Source organism: Cydia strobilella, chromosome 7, assembly GCF_947568885.1.
Source record: "Cydia strobilella chromosome 7, ilCydStro3.1, whole genome shotgun sequence".
Lineage (NCBI taxonomy): Eukaryota > Metazoa > Arthropoda > Insecta > Lepidoptera > Tortricidae > Cydia > Cydia strobilella.
In genome coordinates, this window is record NC_086047.1 from 6,116,556 (window position 1) to 6,130,610 (window position 14,055).

At 36.8% G+C, this 14,055-nt stretch overlaps 1 protein-coding gene across 1 annotated transcript; it reads right to left on the bottom strand.

Annotated features, from left to right (window-relative positions):
- Positions 1–4,640: 4,640 nt before the first annotated feature.
- LOC134742721 (integrator complex subunit 12) lies at positions 4,641–5,990 on the bottom strand. The gene is made up of 2 exons (XM_063675912.1): positions 5,463–5,990; positions 4,641–5,061 (listed from the first exon to the last, which is right to left on the bottom strand). The coding sequence occupies exons 1-2, from the start codon at positions 5,889–5,891 to the stop codon at positions 4,780–4,782; spliced, it is 711 nt and encodes a 236-aa protein (XP_063531982.1). The 5' UTR covers positions 5,892–5,990; the 3' UTR covers positions 4,641–4,779.
- Positions 5,991–14,055: the final 8,065 nt, after the last annotated feature.

Here is a 14,055-nt window from a genome sequence, read left to right on the forward strand (position 1 = left end):
CCATTTCTTCTTTAAAAGGGAATTTAACACTAACCTTATTTTGATAACTTTTTAGGTATAGGTTTTTAACTAAGTATAGGTACTTACTTTATTGATGTAAGAACTATGATATCATTTCATAGATATCTTACCTACCTATTTATGTAGGTACCTATTAAGCAGTTCTTCTGTAGGTAATATAAATGGAAAAATCGTGAGGAATACGAACTACTCAACAAGGCCAAAAGGGTGTCCGCTCCAGATGAGTAAGTGATGAGTGAGTGATGAGTGAGATGAGATGAGATGAGATGATGGGAGAGGAGTGTTAGGGTCGGCAACGCGCATGTAACTCCTCTGGAGTTGCAGGCGTACATAGGCTATGGAGACTGCTTAACATCAGGCGGGCCGTATGCTTGTTTGCCACCGACGTAGTATAATAAAAAAATAAAAAAAAAAGATGAAAAGTGATATTACAGATATTCCCTTTCCTAAAAACTAATTTTGCGATTAAGATTTTGGGATCTCCAAAATTTTTTGTAATTTAATTCTTAGTAAATTATTGAGTAGGTATATAAGCAACTATTGGATACAAGGACATTAAATTATATTATGTATAAAACGTAAGCATTTTTATGAAAGTTAGCTATGTACAGCTGCAGAGAAAAGGTACCCCCCTGCATAGAAGTTTGTATGCAAAGGTACTAAGCGAATAGTATTGCTGACTGTACATAATTAAAATTAACTTACCGTTAAATTAGCTCAATTACAAGAAATCACAAATTCCGATCTAATTTTCACTAATTAGGTACTTTAAGTTACTGACCGCGCTCACAATACTGCTTATGATGAATTTAGACACTTTTATTGTTGCAAATGTTTTATTACAACTGAACGATTCAGCTGAAACCCGCGCCCACGACACTCCGCCCCGAAACTAATATCTTCACAAAGATCTCTCTAAAAGTGTTTCCTAAAAAAAGACAACACAGAAGGCGTAGCAATTTTTCTCCTTGTTTCCAAAATGTAACAAATGAATATGAACCTTAATGCCCTGTAACAAAAGTTAAGTTTCAAACACATGATATGTTACAGCATCCCGACCCGCCCATCTGGGAAACATCCAATGGGGTCGCTGTATTTTTGAGATTGGCCGCACGTAATAGGGGAAGCTCTGTTGCTTTTGGATTAAGTTTCATCGTAAACGTGATGCGATATTGTGTAAATAAAAAAAAAACATTCACTCAACATTGTTTTCTTTTATCATTAGCTTTTCGCTGAAAGCTCCGACGGAAGAAATGTTTAATATGTAGGCAGGACGTGTAGGTACCTATATATACTTGCAGGCAATATACCTACTAACTGTGCTGCTTATTTACAGTTTTGTGTCAAGGAAAGGAACAGTTCTGATGATAGGTTCCATAAGCAATTATGGGAACTCCTTAAATCCTCATGGATTTTGATCCAGACGTTGAACTTTCAAGCGCGAAACTGTTTGACCAGACAGAAACGAGTCTCGCAGAAATGCTGCATCACTCATGACAAAATCTCGTACCTACCCCCAAACAACTAATATATCTGTCTGTACCTACAGCTTTCTTTCCTTCTTATTGAAGGTACCTACAATTGTCGTCGCTAGTCAGGTCACCCAAAAAATCAACAGCCACGCGTTCTTAGACCATTCAAAAACCTCCTCCGTTTTGGAAGTTTAAAAGAAAGATCATTTGTAGCTCTTTGCGATTCCGAAAACTGGTGAATTTATTGCGCTGCGGACTGCGGGTGGCTCTCTTTTCAAAAGTTTGTGAACACCTTGAATATCATAACGTGGGTGACCCGTTTTTGGCCGCTACGCCTGTTTGAGCGGAACTGGGAAAGTACGTCGGGGTAATAGTAGTTTAAGTGTTATGAAAATTATAAAAAATAACAATTCTAGTCAAAAATAAAAGAAGAATAAGAAAGACATTTATTCCATAAAGCACATACTTTGTCAAAGGACTGTCTCATTTCAAACATAGACAGAGAAAATCATACTATCTTTGTCTTACACCTGTACTAGCACCCAAAGGCAAAGGATGAGTATAGTTTTTTTTGTTCCCATTGCTGACAAAATTGCCTTGACCAACTATACATATACATACTATACATAGGACAATAAGATGAAAAAAATAAGATAAAGAGAAAATGATAAGAACAACAAAACAAAATAAAATTATGTAAGTAATATACATTAAAAAACCGGCCAAGTGCGAGTCGGACTCACGCAGGGTTCCGTAACATTACGGAAAAAAACAGCAAAAAAAATATGAGAGCATTATTCTGTTTTTAGTATTTGTTGTTATAGCGGCAACAGAAATACATCATCATCTGTGAAAGTCTTAGTAATAGGGTCCCATTTTTACCCTTTGGGTACGGAACCCTAAAAACAGAAAAATTACACACTTGGGGTCCATGCAGCAATGTGTGCAGTAGGGAAAAGGTACCGTCAGAGTCTCAGCATATTGTTGCAATTCGCAAACAAAGCAAATCCCAACGCTGTTCTTCCCAATTCTGCCAAGGTTTTAGGGAGTGACATATAATATTAATAAAATATAAATATCGCGCAGGAAGGGTTCTGTACCATTACGCAAAAAACGGCAAAAAAATCACGTTTGTTGTATGGGAGCCCCACTTAAATACATATTTATTTTATTTTGTTTTTATTTGTATTTGTTGTTATAAACAACAGAAATACATCATCTGTAATCAACTGTCTAGCTAATCACGGTTCATAAGATACAGCCTGGTGACAGACAGACAGACGGACAGAGGAGTCTTAATAATAGGGTCCCGCTTTTACCCCTTTGGTTACGGAACCCTAAAAAACATAATAATAATGTGGCGAGCTGACGGTGAGGGGCGACAACGCGGACCCCTATTCTAGAAGGCCCTTTTATCTGGCCCTCGCCTCTGTGCTTGCCTTGACCGCCCGGCCAGAGTGGAGTCGCAAGAGCGGGACCTATGCTCCAGGTTGGAAGTGTATAATGTCATAACCAGATATCCAGTCCATACAACATACAAATCAATGCCTAAATATCCTATGACCTTAGTTCCCATCGCAGCACAAAAGTGCTGCACTAGAATAGTCTTTGCACCTGGCGGGGACAATCTCCGGATGTATCATGTTGTGCGCTTGGGGATGGTATCCCGGGTATCCTTCATGTGTATCCCTTGCTTTTAGATTAAATTGTCTAAAGGGCCTCTGCGCTGTTGGCTTCGGCCCCACGCACGCTTCCCAAAAGTCCGGGACCCCATGGTCCTGAGATATGGAAAAAAGTTCATAATAATAGTAGTTTTTAAAAACTGTAATAGATGTCATATATTAAAGAAAAAGTGACGTAGCCCTCCAGTGGTGAAGGCCGGATCTTCCACTGGAGGGCTTCGTCACTTTTTCTTTAATATATGACATCTATTACAGTTTTTAATTTATATATAGTAGTGTGACTACTTAAAAAAACACAAATCAAAATATTTAATTAAAAAAAATTTGATTTGTTCCCAAACTTGTTCAATAGTAGTTTTTGTTCTGAAATAAACTAGTAGTCGCCATAAAGATAGATCAATTTAATGCACCTACTTAGTCGGCAAAGGATCGAATCGAAAACCACGTGCGATTTATTGCGAGGTCTGTGGAGCCCTTAACTGATAGATTTAAGGCCCCATAGAGATTAAAATAGACTGTAGGTATCTGTGGTAACCCTTAATGTTTCCTGTCAAATGTCTACATCTATGAGATTACACCTAAAACCACCTTCTTTGAAATAAAACAAAAATTGTTGAAATCGGTTCACATGATAAAGAATTATCCCAGACAAACCAACATACATACAGGTCGCGCAAATTAGTAAGCCAATTTGCCGATAGATGGGGTTATACACAATTACGCTTATTACTTATGATTCTCGTCAAAAGTATTTCGTGATTATAGTTACATGACATGCCAGACATTTAAAGTATGTACGGAACCCTCGGTGCGCTAGTTAAACGAACTCGCATTTGGTCGGTTTTTTTAATAGATAGAGTGATTCAAGAGGAAGGTTTATCACTACATAGTATAAAACAAAGTCGCTTTCCGCCATATAGTTATGTCTGTCCCTATGTATGCTTAGATCTTTAAAACTACGAAATGGATTTTGATGCGGTTTTTTTTAATAGATTGATGAATCAAGAGGAAGGTTTATATGTGTAATTTGTAAAGGTTTTGAACTACCCGTGCGAAGCCAGGGCAGGTCGCTAGTTAATCATGACATGATACGTAATATCCATATATCCAATGGTAAATACCCCCTAACCCTTTAACTGCGCCTTCATAAGTTGGTATAGTTTTTGACACAAAATATCAAGGTTGTATCCTTCAGATACAACCTACCTACCTTACTGATTTGAAGGTAACAGTTACAAACATATATAAATTTTTAAACTTATGTATATTTGTGACCTTTAACCTAACAGGTATTATTTCAGATGAATTCTGCCGTGATAACAATGTATGCAGTAATCGCAGTAGAAATGTCATGCAATTGTTTATCTTGTTCTCTTTGAATAAGTTCTTTATTTAAACAACGTTTTTCATGCAAGTACTGCACATGCGATAAGCAGGGCAGAATTGGCCAAAGTTAAAAAGAACAATTTTTGCTATAATATATTATGTTACCTTAGTATAAGTACAACATAGTTACTTTTATGTCGACAATAATTAATTGTGCACACTGCACATAGATCTTAAAAAAACAATATCTTACATGTATTCAACTAAATCAAACTGCATCACTTGTGTTTCTTCTTTTCATGTTGCTTTGCTGCTTTCTTCTTCATAATCTGCAGTCTTTTGTCAGCCGAAATAATATTTATATTGGGAGTGACAACCTTAGATGATGAACTTCCTGAAGAGATCTTAACCGGTGTAGTGGATCCCGAAACATGGGTGGGTGATTTGGAGGCAGATGATATCTTAGTGTAACTGGTGACGAAGCCTTGGGATGCAAGGCAGGATGCACACTGCCAACTTGCACTGACATCATTGTCACTGATTACGGGTTTATGACAATCCTGGAACAAATTAATTATGGTTAAAGTACATTAGCGGCTGAAAGTCATTGCCTAGAACTTTTATTTAATATTGGCAACAGCCCAATTTTACTTTTAATTGTTTTTTTTTCTCTGTAAACTAGTCAGTGTGACACACGTGTGTGTGCGGTTTAGGTGTATGTTCCCAGTCTTTGAATATATTAATCATTTCACTTAATTTTGCTGTCTGGTTTCAGTAATTATCAGAATTTTATTTTAAAGGCTAAAACTCAAATGTTGTAAAAGTTCATATACAAAAAGGCTTTATGGTGTCATCAAACAAGTCAGTGGCGGATTTGCACTTGGTCGCTCTGGGTCCCAGGCCTACTGGGCGTTAGGGCAAATCCGCCATTGGTTGTCATAACGAAATATTTCAAAATTACCTGATGATACAGCGCGTGGCAAGCCTCACACTCCACCAGCCTGTTCCCCGCCTGCACGGCGATCTGTCGGCACACCGCGCACGTCAAATCCTCCTCCAGCAGGTCGAACGCAAGCTCCCCGTCCATCACCGACCCGTCGTCGTTCTCGCGCTCCGGAATCTGCAGCTGCTGCGGACTCTGCTGAGGTATAGGCACCGTCTTCGAACTCGACGCTTTCTCACTCTTATGCTTCGCCATCCGAGGCGATTCTAATTTTTCCTCATTCAAATATTTCTTAGGCAATGTATTGGCTAAGGTTTTTGCGCTGCCATACGTCTGACGAATGATATCGTCGAGGGTTAACCGGAGTTGCTCAGTCGAATCTGAGGCACTGGAGTGTAAGTGCTTTAAGCACAGTTTTATAGATGGATCAAAATCAATTGAAGACATTTCGTCTGAAACTCTTGTATTAAATTTGGATATTAATAAATGTTGTTAATTTTGCCTAAGCCGACTCTCGCCGCTTTTAAATTGTCAAATGTGACATTGACAAGTGAAGAAATCCCAGCCCAAGTGCCTGACACTCTTTGATAGAGAAAGATAGCCTTAGGCCAGGACATGAATCTAGTATAACTGGATCGGTCATGAGGGGTGGGGGAAAATGACCGAACGGGATAGTCTTATGTATCTTTCAGTAGGAGTAGCAGAGAAAGCGCTGTTATTGTTTGTCCTTGTCATAGTTTCACTTTTCCACCGCTGCCACAACCGAGGTTGTGGCAAACAAATAAGTACGTGACATGTCATGTTTGTTCGTTGCTTGTTTAATTATCGTTGTTTTGTATGAAATTGTGCTTTCTCTTATGAAATATAGTGATGGTTAGCGTTTTGAATGCTTGAACTTTAATAAAATACTGGTGAATTGTTCTGTAATCGGCTGTAATAGCCGCTCTGAGCAAAAATATGAGATCATAACCTTTCACACGTAAGTACGGTATTTTACACCTTCCTCTTAACGCAATATGTGAGAATAACATCGTAAAATTACGTTACACTCAAAGTAATGTAGATACAAACGATTTCAATAAAAATATCACAATTATTTACGCAAATTAACAAAACATTATTTGTAAAATTATCCGCCCAAATTACGTAGGTAGGTAGGAGTCTGAGGTCAGCCATTTTTAAACTTCTTCTTAATTTAGCTGCATAACAATCATGTTAGGGATACCAGATGAAAATATCATAATTTTATGGGTAATTTTGACCTCGAAGTTTTTTCGTACTTCTAATTCCAAAAAATAAATAAACAAATGTTGTGAAGATTAAATGTGGTGTACATTAATTGGTGTGATTGCGATTTTTGATTTTTTTAAATTAAAACCCATAATACATTTTATTTTACGTTTTATTTACTAAACATGTTTAGTTTTGTACCACCTGCGCGAATTATAGGAGGTATTTCATTGTTTATACGCCTAAAAAGAACGGCCCATTGACATTTTATTTAACAATTTTTTAATACCGTCAAACAAGCTAACTTTGCCTCCAGGGTAATCGCCCCAACGTGATATCAAATATTGGGGTAATTTTTACCAATATGGTATCCCCACGTTTATGACGTCATCTATGTCTATCCCTTACGGGCGCACGCGTATAGCTGGTCTATGTAATGCTAGGTCTATGGCTCCTGTGCTGTGTGTCAAGCTGTCAATGTGTCAAATGTGTGAAATGTGTCAATGTCACTGCTGATTTTGTCAGGTCAGCTGTGACGTACATACGTTCCGAACTATTCCTTTTGACTCTATGTTAACAATTTTGCTGCTAAATTCTGCTGCAAAATGTCCCTTAAGAAATTAAAGCATGTTTCAATCATTTATTTGTAATTTTATATATTATTACCGTTTGCGATCATTATGTCTGCCTTGGTGTCTTTAAGTTTTAATGTCCCTCCGCACTCTTGCGCGAATCGCGGCGCGAAACCGCGAACGCGAGTGTGGAGTCTAGTTCGCTAATCAGCGAAATCGACTTCACACTTGCGATCGCGGCTTCTCGCCGCGTAGGCTGGAGCGCACTTTATAATATTTCATTAGTTTTGGAACTGATCAACATTTTGTGTACACTCCAAAACAAGTAGAAAATTCTAATTATTAACGAATTAATTATAAATTCGTTATAAATGGAAAATGACCATGAATCTAGTATAACTGGATCGGTCATGAGGGGTGGGGGAAAATGACCGAACGGGATAGTCTTATGTATCTTTCAGTAGGAGTAGCAGAGAAAGCGCTGTTATTGTTTGTCCTTGTCATAGTTTCACTTTTCCACCGCTGCCACAACCGAGGTTGTGGCAAACAAATAAGTACGTGACATGTCATGTTTGTTCGTTGCTTGTTTAATTATCGTTGTTTTGTATGAAATTGTGCTTTCTCTTATGAAATATAGTGATGGTTAGCGTTTTGAATGCTTGAACTTTAATAAAATACTGGTGAATTGTTCTGTAATCGGCTGTAATAGCCGCTCTGAGCAAAAATATGAGATCATAACCTTTCACACGTAAGTACGGTATTTTACACCTTCCTCTTAACGCAATATGTGAGAATAACATCGTAAAATTACGTTACACTCAAAGCAATGTAGAATCAAACGATTTCAATAAAAATATCACAATTATTTACGCAAATTAACAAAACATTATTTTTAAAATTATCCGCCCAAATTACGTAGGTAGGTAGGAGTCTGAGGTCAGCCATTTTTAAACTTCTTCTTAATTTAGCTGCATAACAATCATGTTAGGGATACCAGATGAAAATATCATAATTTTATGGGTAATTTTGACGAAATTTTTTCGTACTTCTAATTCCAAAAAATAAATAAACAAATGTGAAGATTAAATGTGGTGTACATTAATTGGTGTGATTGCGATTTGTGATTTCTTTAAATTAAAACCCATAATACATTTTATTTTACGTTTTATTTACTAAACATGTTTAGTTTTGTACCACCTGCGCGAATTATAGGAGGTATTTCATTGTTCATACGCCTAAAAAGAACGGCCCATTGACATTTTATTTAACAATTTTTTAATACCGTCAAACAAGCTAACTTTGCCTCCAGGGTAATCGCCCCAACGTGATATCAAATATTGGGGTAATTTTTACCAATATGGTATCCCCACGTTTATGACGTCATCTATGTCTATCCCTCACGGGCGCACGCGTATAGCTGGTCTATGTAATGCTAGGTCTATGGGCCAGGATTACACTTGTAAGTTTTATTTACGTAAGTAGGGACAAAGCTATTTGCTAGAATGAGATAAAGTAAAACTTACAAGTGTAATCCTGGCCTTATTGCGATTCCTATAAGAGGAAAGAGAAAATAGTGCCATGCTTTGTCTTTATCACCGACCGGGCATTTTTTCATGGTCGGGTTATTGCATCATAGCAAGGAGGCTATGGCGAAATACCGAAATGTATAAGAGTGAAAGAGCAAAAGGATTATGCTGCCATACATGAAACTGTCAATACATGAATATGGTTTTCTCTTAAACTATCTATGTTATGTTATGTTATCTAACTGTGTGTGTGTTATGTGTTTGTCTATAATCACTGGAGTATGGATGGTAAAGAAAGGATCGCAATCTGTTATGGCAGAATTGTTGTAAAAGTGACCAGCTTTCAGATGGAAATAATAGTTCCAAATCTCTCCGGTGGCGCTAGGTAGGCTCTGAGACCAAAGAGTATTGTAATATATAGGAGACTCTATGACATGAACCATAGAGGTATAATAATGTAGAGATGAAATGGGGGAGGGGCAGCGAATAACCCGACCAAAATACGTAGGTTGTTTCTGGTATGTTGTCAGGAATGTTAAAACGTGTTTTTAATTGTGTCGCATTGCGTATGTTCTGTCCCTCACGGTCGCACAGGTGCACATCTATATAAAGTACTAGGTGTATGGTCTAGGTACTTCAGTGCATGGTGGCGCCGCCTATTTACTGTTTTTTACGGTCACTTTTCGATACATGAAGATTCATTTCCTTACCTTTACCTTCCATACACTGGAGTGTCCGCGGAGTAGGATGGAGATGGCAAGTGGGCGTTCCCGTCTATCCGACAGTTAGTAGCGACCGACTCACTTTATGCACAGACTATGCTCAGTTGTTGTGTAAACTTCATGCTCGAATGACATTCACGTCTTACGTACGCTCGTCTAACAAAAATTGATAATTAAATTTAAAATGCCGTATTGTGCAGTATTAAGCTGCAGAAATCACAGCGGTTTAAAAAATCTTTCACGTGGAGGTATTTCCTATCACCGGTGGTTATTTATTTAAATATAATCCGATAAATACGAAAAATCTGTTTATTTTGCATTATTTACGAATGTTCGTTAAGTAAATCTATATTTTATCAGTTAGAACTTAGAGTTCACAATCCTTTGTCACTATTCTTTACGTTTATCTGGAATATTCGCTATCCTAAATGTCAAATAACTTCGCTACTCAGATGCTGCGCAATGTCGATATTTATATCGATAAAGTTAAAGTTACGATATTTCAAGTTTGATGTTTGGTTCGGTAATAAATTATTATTTTAGACACGTTTCTAATTATTATTTGGGATAATCAATGTCTTAGTAAATATGGCAGCTCTGGTCATCAAGCACTAAGTTAAGTCGGGGTCATTTCATGGCAACCTTTCAAACCTTCGTATTCTTTTACATACGTTTTTGTTTTTTACACCCATCATATTTTCATCGTTTATATAATTAGACTAGGTACATAATGCACTTATGCGTACAATGCATGCAATGTGCCATGAATAAACGTTTTATATTTTCTATTTCTTTATTATTAATTATTGTAGGTTACTACAAGATGCCGATATTAAAAATAAATGGATCAATGCTACTGGGCAAGAAAATTAGTTTCCGCAAAAATATAGCACCTTTGCTAGGAGCATTTCTTAGAGAAATATTTCTGGGGATAAAATTGCCATACATCTCATCTAGCGTCCACACGCCTAAAATTTTGTTACTAATTTAGTAATTATTAGTGACATTCGGGCTCACTAAATTAATAAAAAGTGTTCCGTACCACGCAAACTAGCGTCAAATATTGGAATTTTGCCGCCCCCCTTTCTGATTTGATAGGTCACAATCTTACAATCAAATCAAGTGGGATCGATGAGCCAGTTTCATGTATGCTTTCACACCATACAATTAATTTGACAATTTAATCAGGTTGTCCCGTTTAGATTGGCCTTAAATGCTGCTACAAGTAAATATATTGTTAAAGACGAATACTTACGTATGTAAGTAATTGCAGATTTGTGATTACAAAATAACAGCAATACCGAGTTAATAGACCTTTAAAGAACTATGATTTTATCTGTTTGACTTTAAGATATATTTAATGTTCACATTAACAACCTAGTTGGTCAATTAATAAGAAACAAATTTCTAGTTAGATATTTGTTGTACTGTACTACATATTATTTTTCATACAATCACGATTATCACTACCTATATTATAATCATAAATAAAGTATCATCTAAATGTGTTAAAACATACGGTACTTAATTAAATATAAATACCTAACTGAACACACAAATATCGATAAAACACTCCGATTACACTGTCCCCTCCCTATATCGTCGAATGGAAAGAAGTTCCAACGGTTAGCTACTCGCAGGCGTGTAGAGATCTCGAAAAGACCAGTGTAACGTGACCGTGAGATCCGTAACAAACCATGCGTAATTAGACCTTACTTATACTGGTTTTTTAGCCCTTTTCTCGCCTGTAATAAGTAAGTGATTTTAATATATAAAATAACGCCATCTGGTGTCGAGTAGTTGTATTAGGTGAACGTTGAGCGAGCTTTTGTGAGATGAATGAGATAATGAAAGAGTCGTATGTCATATAGCTTTGACATTATATTTTAAACCGTCACTCATGTAGCCTACAGTTGATATTCGTTCGAGAAATGTCCACCGGTAATAACCTTTTGGTATGGAAAGTTGCTACGAATCAGAGCAATTTTGTAAGTGTGTGACGTATTTTAACGTGGCTATGAATGTGTGAGTTTAGCGACACTGGTTTTCATACTAAATAAGAGTCATTTCACATCCACTAGTTTATTAATTCGTGGGAGTGTCGAACGGTCGACTCCCGACCGATTTCAAAAATCCGCGAGTGTCAAGCTGTCGACTCCCGACCGATTTAAAAAGTTCGCAAGTGCTATGGCGTCGGGAGTCAACGGATTGGTCATTGCATATTTGGCGGGAAATTCAACGTTTGCGCGCGCAGCTAAAGCTGCGTAAACTTTATCAATAGCTTATGGAAAACACAAGAAACATTTCTAGCAATAAAAACAAGTGTCTCTAATATAAATATTCGTAGAAACACATTGATTTATAAAGCATCTGGGCACAGGGCAATCATCAAATATTTGGTGCTCAATAAAACATGATTTTAAGTGTTTATCTATTTAAAGAAGTGTATGCGGTTTTAATATAATATGCCTGGGTAAATAATAAACAGTTTACAATAGTTTTACCGTCCATTTGTTATGTTTTTACATATTACTTTGGTATTTTACTTCTAAGAATCGGGCCATGAACGAGTTTGGTTCTGAGGATTTGGGCGTTTATTTAGGTATATATAATACTAATAACCTAAAGTAAAACTAAAATCGCTGGGTTAACTATTTGGCAACGATAGTCTAAAATATTTTAATTGAAAACTCAATAATATTTCATTTAAAAGTGCCATACTCGACATACCGACACTCAAGATTCAAGGTCGCGAGTGTGGCCATTTTGTTCAGTTTTAAAAGAAGATAGAAAAGTATGGATAATACTTCTGTTTAGTGTTTATTTTTTTATCTCGTTTGATTTGGTTCAAGTTTTTTAATGCTATTACAAGACTACAAGTGAAACACGAAACCATACTAATACTGTCAGACAGTAAATCGGTACTATAAGCGCTATGCAGCGACAAACTTACTTCAGAGCTTATACTTGAATGTCATCGGAGTCTCACTGAAGTGAGCAAAGAAGGCAACAAAGTAACAGTACAATGGATAAAGGGGCATAGTGGATCAAGAGGAAACGATGCAGCGGATGAACTGGCCAGGAAAGGTTCAGAAACACATATGGACCCGAGCCAATCATGCCCCTACCAATATCCTACATACACAACCAGCTAGAACAACATCACAGACAACTGCACAACAAGTACTGGAATGAAATGAAGACATGCAGGCAAACCAAAGAAATTCTACCGAAACTGAACCACAAGCTTACCAAAATATTACTGAAAACACCAAGAATTCAACTACGTAAAATAGTAGGATTAATAACAGGACATAACACACTAAACAAACACCTACATAATATGGGTATAACTGACAGCCCCATGTGCAGAGCGTGCATGGCAGAAGAAGAAACAACAATAGTTATATGTTATACAAGGGTGCAAAGTTGTATTTTACCCGCGAGTGTGGAATTGAAATAAGAGCAAGCGAAATGATTCTATAGTTGAACCACGAGCGAAGCGAGTGGTTCTAAAATAGAATCCTGAGCGTAGCGAGTGTTTCAACACACGAGAAGTAAAATACATTTGCACCCGTGTGTAACACAAAACTTTTCCCCTCACTATAGCGAGGAAAGTGCAACATCCACAGGCATGGAATCACTAATTTTTTTACGATATTATAACAGAAAACACTAGAAATTCTGATTTTTACGTGAGTCGGTGAGAAGAACAGTAAAAATTTTGTTGACAATGTTGACATTTCTGTTCTGACGTATGAAATGTCAACGATGCGTTTTGAAATTGCATCGACTCAACTTGTGCGTTCAGAATTATATTTAACATCATTATAAAAAGTCTAACGTTTCTTATGAAATTTTAAGGTTTATGACTTAAAATTATTAAATAAAGCTAAATTTGGTATTTTTTTATTAGATTCTCAAACCATTTATTTAATGTTAATTAATATCGAACGAACCATTATTATGAGCGTTTTACGTGTTGTTATCTGTCAAGCTACTTAAACACGCTCCATCCAAGGTCAAATTACTTTCCCCACTAGTGGATAAAATGCGTTTTTCCCCGCTTGTTTTAAAGGATAAAAGACGGCTTTCCGAGCTAGTGAGGGGAAAAACATATTCTCCTAGACTGTAAACAGGTAGAAGTATATAGGAGCAAATACCTAGGGAATCCATGCACACTAAAGGAGGCAACTAGTAACCTGAAGACTGCTCAGCTTCGTGGAGGAGCTGGGGTGGTTAGAGTAGCGCTACCTAGTTTCACGCAAAATAGGCACATTGGATGTCGAGTTGCGGAAAATGCACAGCAATAAACGTAAAAGTTTCAGTTTGGCTATATTTGTATTTAATCTAGCTAACCACTGGTTTTTTTATTAAGCTGGGCTAAAATTTGTACAATTTACCTCTTATTAGTAGTTCACATTCAACAAAAAAATATCAGAAGTCGTATCCATACTAATGTAGCCCTGGTAAAAAAGTGTTAGTAATAATTTTTTCGATTTTTGTCACAGTGTTATGCAGTTTTCTAATAAAAAAAGGCATTGTATTTATTAATTTTTGT